Source organism: Panulirus ornatus, chromosome 7 (assembly GCF_036320965.1).
Source record: "Panulirus ornatus isolate Po-2019 chromosome 7, ASM3632096v1, whole genome shotgun sequence".
Classification (NCBI taxonomy): domain Eukaryota; kingdom Metazoa; phylum Arthropoda; class Malacostraca; order Decapoda; family Palinuridae; genus Panulirus; species Panulirus ornatus.
This window is the reverse complement of record NC_092230.1, coordinates 49041094-49047093: the sequence shown is the minus strand read 5'-3', so window position 1 is coordinate 49047093 and position 6000 is coordinate 49041094. Positions and strand designations below refer to the sequence as shown.

Here is a 6000-nt window from a genome sequence, read left to right as displayed (position 1 = left end):
ATAATTGCTGTTTCCCGCACGAATGAGGTAGCACCGGAAACACACGAAGATTGGCCCATCCACTCAAATACACACTTTTTTTTTTTTTTTTTTGCTTTGCTGCTGTTTCCCGCGTTTGCGAGGTAGCGCAAGGAAACAGACGAAAGAAATGGCCCAACCCACCCCCATACACATGTATATACATACGTCCACACACGCAAATATACATACCTACACAGCTTTCCATGGTTTACCCCAGACGCTTCACATGCCCTGATTCAATCCACTGACAGCACGTCAACCCCGGTATACCACATCGATCCAATTCACTCTATTCCTTGCCCGCCTTTCATCCTCCTGTATGTTCAGGCCCCGATCACACAAAATCTTTTTCACTCCATCTTTCCACCTCCAATTTGGTCTCCCACTTCTCCTCGTTCCCTCCACCTCCGACACATATATCCTCTTGGTCAATCTTTCCTCACTCATTCTCTCCATGTGCCCAAACCATTTCAAAACACCCTCTTCTGCTCTCTCAACCACGCTCTTTTTATTTCCGCACATCTCTCTTACCCTTACGTTGCTTACTCGATCAAACCACCTCACACCACACATTGTCCTCAAACATCTCATTTGCAGCACATCCATCCTCCTGCGCACAACTCTATCCATAGCCCATGCCTCGCAACAATACAACATTGTTGGAACCACTATTCCTTCAAACATACCCATTTTTGCTTTCGAGATAATGTTCTCGACTTCCACACATTCTTCAAGGCTCCCAGGATTTTCGCCCCCTCCCCCACCCTATGATCCACTTCCACTTCCATGGTTCCATCCACTGCCAGATCCACTCCCAGATATCTAAAACACTTTACTTCCTCTAGTTTTTCTCCATTCAAACTTACCTCCCAATTGACTCGACCCTCAACCCTACTGTACCTAATTACCTTGCTTTTATTCACATTTACTCTTAACTTTCTTCTTTCACACACTTTACCAAACTCAGTCACCAGCTTCTGCAGTTTCTCACATGAATCAGCCACCAGTGCTGTATCATCAGCGAACAACAACTGACTGCCCATATACGCACATATACATACATATACATATCAACATATACATACATCATACATACATTTACACAGACATATACATATGTACACATGTACATATTCATACTTGCTTGCTTTCATACATTCCTGTCACTACCCCGCCCTAGAGGAAACAGCATCGCTACCCCACCAGGAAAACAGAAAAAAAAAGAAGGCCACATTCATTCACACTCAGTCTCCAGCTGCCATGCATAATGCACTGAAACCACAGCTCTGTATCCACATCCGGGCCCCACAGACCTTTCTATGGTTTACACCAGACACTTCACAAGCCCTGGTTTAATCCAATGACAGCATGTTGACCCCGGTATACCACATCATTCCAATTCACTCTATTCCTTGCAGGCCCCAGTCACTCAAAATCTTTTTCACTCCATCCTTCCACCTCCAATTTGGTCTCCTGCTTCTCCTTGTTCCCTCCACCTCTGACACATATATCTTCTTTGTCAGTCTTTCCTCACTCATTCTCTCCATATGTCCAAACCATTTCAACACACCCTCTTCTGCTCTCTCAACCACACTCTTTTTATTTCCACACATCTCTCTTCTCCCTTCATTACTTACTCGATCAAGCCACCTCACACCACATATTGTCCTCAAACATTTCATTTCCAATACATCCACCCTCCTCCATACAACCGTATCTATAGCCCATGCCACGCAACTATATAACATTGTTGGAACTACTATTCCTTCAAACATACCCATTGAGTCAGTGTAAATAAAAGCAAGGTTATTAGATTCAGCAGGGATGGGGGACAAGTTAGTTGGGATGTAAGTCTGAATGGGGAAAAATTGGAGGATATGAAGTGTTTCAGATATCTGGAAGTGGACTTGGCAGTGAATGATTAGGTAAATTTTACTTTTCATATAATTTTCATACATGGTTCTATTCAGCAGGGTCTTATGTAATGCATGAATCAATAATCATCTACCTATTCACAAAATCATAAGAGAAAATAGGCAAATTAGATGGAGGTCTTACCTCCTAACAATCGTTAGTGATGGTCTTCATTTCAAGACATTCAAAATATAACTGATAAAATGATACGGGGCATCATACTTTCCATATATTCTACACAATTCTCTCCAGAGGGTTCTTACCAGATGAATGAATTGATAATCATCTACATATATTTAGAAAAATTAAGAAAAATACCTAAAGATAATGGGAGTGTATTGTTATATCTTCACCAATACACTCTCACTATAAACTTTTTCTTTCTCGGTATGCTGAGAATTATATCAATTGTTTCTCAGGAGTTTTATTATTGTCAGATGGGATTCTTTCATTTCATGAGAAATTTCTTTATCATTTTACCATTTCACTTTTTTTTTATTCTTTTTTCAAAGAGCATGGCTTCTGTGCAGTCAGCATGAATAAATTAAGATATAAGACTGTAAATGCAGAAGCACACAGTAGCTTATAAAAAAAATTGTATAGTACAAACGTTCATGGGATGGGACCCCAGAAATGCAGAATTCCTTCCCATGCATTTCAAAAAGCTATTAAAATAGGTTGTCAAAAGCTTTTACTAGAGCCTACCATGAACATTTATTAGTCATCTATCAAATACTCAGCCATTTTGTACCATTCTGAATGCTGTCAATCAATCTGACCAACTCATGGTAATATTCTGAAATGCTCTGAAAACATAATTTTCTTACCTGTTCTTGCCTGGATGATCAACATCATGAACAACTGCAGCAATGAGACATGCAGCAACATCAAGAGGGTCTAACAGTTGTTTTATTCGCTCCAGACTGAGGAAGTATGCTGTTGCTTGTAGGACATCAGATGCATGTGTGGAGTTGTGATAAGTGTTGTCTGCATGATAGTTTGCTTCAATGAGTGTCAGCCAATTCTGCAATGTCTGTTCATCACATGCCAATATGTCTGGTATGTTGAATTTGCACATCAGACTCATACCAAGCCACACCAATGGTCTGTGGTGAATAAAATGCAATTAGTAAGCTTATAGTAATGAAACATATAATCTGGTAATGTAAGTTTTCATGTTCTAAGCATCTTAATTTAGAATGAAATCAAGAAAAACAATCAAAAAGTTTTATGGAAATCTAGATATCTGAATATCTAGATACCTTTTTTTTTGCTCTATTCATATTGCAGTTCCAATCTGTGGTCTTCCACACATTCTCCCACTTTAAAGCATTTTACTCTTTTATTCATTTGGTATTTGGGTAAGAACATTTCATTTTCTTACCAGTACTCTTTGTCCATAGCACCACAAACTGGCAATGCTCCCCTTATACTATACAAAGGAATTCAAACAACAACAGACGACTGAGTCCCTTTAAGGCTGTTTGTGAAATTGGAAGATGTCAGAAACTCATAGATCGGTGTTGTAAGAACAGAGTGGCATACCAATGTTTCAAAGAGAAAAACCTGCAAAATTTTCAGGTAACTAAGGAGATATAAATAATGTCAATTGTGGACTTGAAGTGATTAAGCCTTAAGTAGCTTGTTAGTTCATGGTTATCAAAGACACTGATAATCTTTAATACTTGTTTTAGATCACCTCTTAACCTGCATTTTCTAAGCTAAATAAAATCTAAGTCATCTGGTTGGCTTTCAGAGGATTTGTTTCTTAGTTCAGGAATCATCATGGTAGCTTGATGCTGTACTTCACATGACTCAACATGACCCATCAACTACACAGCAATCCATCTGAGTCTATGATGTCACAGCACCTCATAATGCACTCATTCATTTAATAACTGCAATTTTTCACCACTTCCTTGTCTAGGGGTATAGTTGGCTTGTGACTGATTTTTTATCAGTTTTTTACGAGCACATTTGTATGTTCATTGGAGAACGGATATTTTTGGGGGGTCAGAAGCATTTCATGAGTAGAGGCTGGTGTGGGAAGTATGAATTTTATTTACTGTTGGCCAGAGTTGTATGGTGTGGGTTTTGTGGTAAGTAGTGTTAAGGAAAGTGTAAGTTTTCTGCTTGCTTATAGTGATCAGGTCAGTGATGATGCTGTTTAGAGTTTGGATTTGAGTTATAATCTGTATCAAATGTAAAACCACAGAGGGCATCCACCATAAAAGTAATCTTAGTAATAAATCTTCTGATGAACATTTCACTAATGGATGAAGCATCTGGGGAAAACCAAGCAAAGATGGACTTAACAAAGTACTCCCTGAACTAATGACTCTTTACCTTGATAGGTAAATCTTCTACATAGTGTTTCTGTTTATTTAATCTGACACTCAATGCACAAGCAAAAAAGAGAGAAAAGATGTCTATCAAACTAGTTTTCCAAACTAAATCTTTAAGTAATGAGGAAAGTTAGCTGGTTGAGATTGGAAGCCTGCAGAGTGTTGACAAGGTGCCTGTCCTGCAGGTTGATAGCCTGTGGTGGATATTTTGCCAGTATCTAAGCAGATATGTGGCTGAGTTTAGGAATAAGTTATATATGGTGCACAGAGAGTCAGAGATTGTTGTGACAATATGGAGAATTCCTGGCAGTAGGGACACTGAGGATTTTTTACTGGAATCACTGGAATCAGTGTTGGCAACTCGGCATTGTCTAGGGGATGCCGGCCATAAGTGAATGTACAGTAACAAGAACTGTACAATAGGTTCTGGCCTGCTATACTGTATCACAGATGGCCACATTGAGGCTAATAGATAGGAGAGGAAATATCCCAGGAGAGATTCACCTAGTTCTGTGGAGTGGCAAAAAATATTCCACACCGTAGCTTGACTGCAGAGATAATGGTGCTATGCTAGAGGATCATGTAGTTATAAGGAAGGGTTAGTTTGGTTAAGTACTCAAGCTGGGTTCCAAAGCTGAATTACACTAAAGCAGTGAAGCAGATTAATATGTTGTGGAGTTAGTAATGAAGCAGGACTTGAAGTGTAACAATGTGGTGCTGATGCTAAGAGTTAGTGTAGAGAAGTTTATGGACAGAGACAATTAGGGTGATGGTGTGTGAACTATCAATTTGACTGGGATAGTACACAATGACCTAAGTGTGTTGTGATTTGAATTAAGAAAATTACCAGGCACTTTGTTAATAGGGAACACTGTGGATGTGAGCAATTTGTGAACTTTTGACAATGTATTTAATGTTGTAAACAAGGTCTCATTTAATTTTGAAAGAAAATTGACCATAGTATTTATCATGCTTGTGGCATGAGAAGAGTGGGAGGTGGGTTGATTAGAAAGGGTAGTGAGTGGTGGGATGAAGAAGTAAGAGTATTAGTGAAAGAGAAGAGAGAGGCATTTGGACGATTTTTGCAGGGATAAAATGCAATTGAGTGGGAGATGTATAAAAGAAAGAGACAGGAGGTCAAGAGAAAGGTGCAAGAGGTGAAAAAAAGGGCAAATGAGAGTTGGAGTGAGAGAGTATCATTAAATTTTAGGGAGAATAAAAAGATGTTCTGGAAGGAGGTAAATAAAGTGCGTAAGACAAGGGAGCAAATGGGAACTTCAGTGAAGGGCGCAAATGGGGAGGTGATAACAAGTAGTGGTGATGTGAGAAGGAGATGGAGTGAGTATTTTTAAGGTTTGTTGAATGTGTTTGATGATAGAGTGGCAGATATAGGGTGTTTTGGTCGAGGTGGTGTGCAAAGTGAGAGGGTTAGGGAAAATGATTTGGTAAACAGAGAAGAGGTAGTGAAAGCTTTGCGGAAGATGAAAGCCGGCAAGGCAGCAGGTTTGGATGGTATTGCAGTGGAATTTATTAAAAAAGGGGTTGACTATATTGTTGACTGGTTGGTAAGGTTATTTAATGTATGTATGACTCATGGTGAGGTGCCTGAGGATTGGCGGAATGCGTGCATAGTGCCATTGTACAAAGGCAAAGGGGATAAGAGTGAGTGCTCAAATTACAGAGGTATAAGTTTGTTGAGTATTCCTGGTAAATTATATGG

General features: G+C 39.3%; 1 protein-coding gene across 1 annotated transcript in view; it reads right to left on the bottom strand.

Annotated features, from left to right (window-relative positions):
- Pde8 (phosphodiesterase 8) overlaps window positions 1-6000 on the bottom strand; it is a 302345-nt gene that overhangs the window by 85224 nt on the left and 211121 nt on the right. The window contains exon 16 of the mRNA XM_071663763.1: window positions 2763-3041. Coding sequence (XP_071519864.1) covers window positions 2763-3041 — 279 coding nt within the window. The remainder of the gene's footprint in view (window positions 1-2762; window positions 3042-6000) is intronic.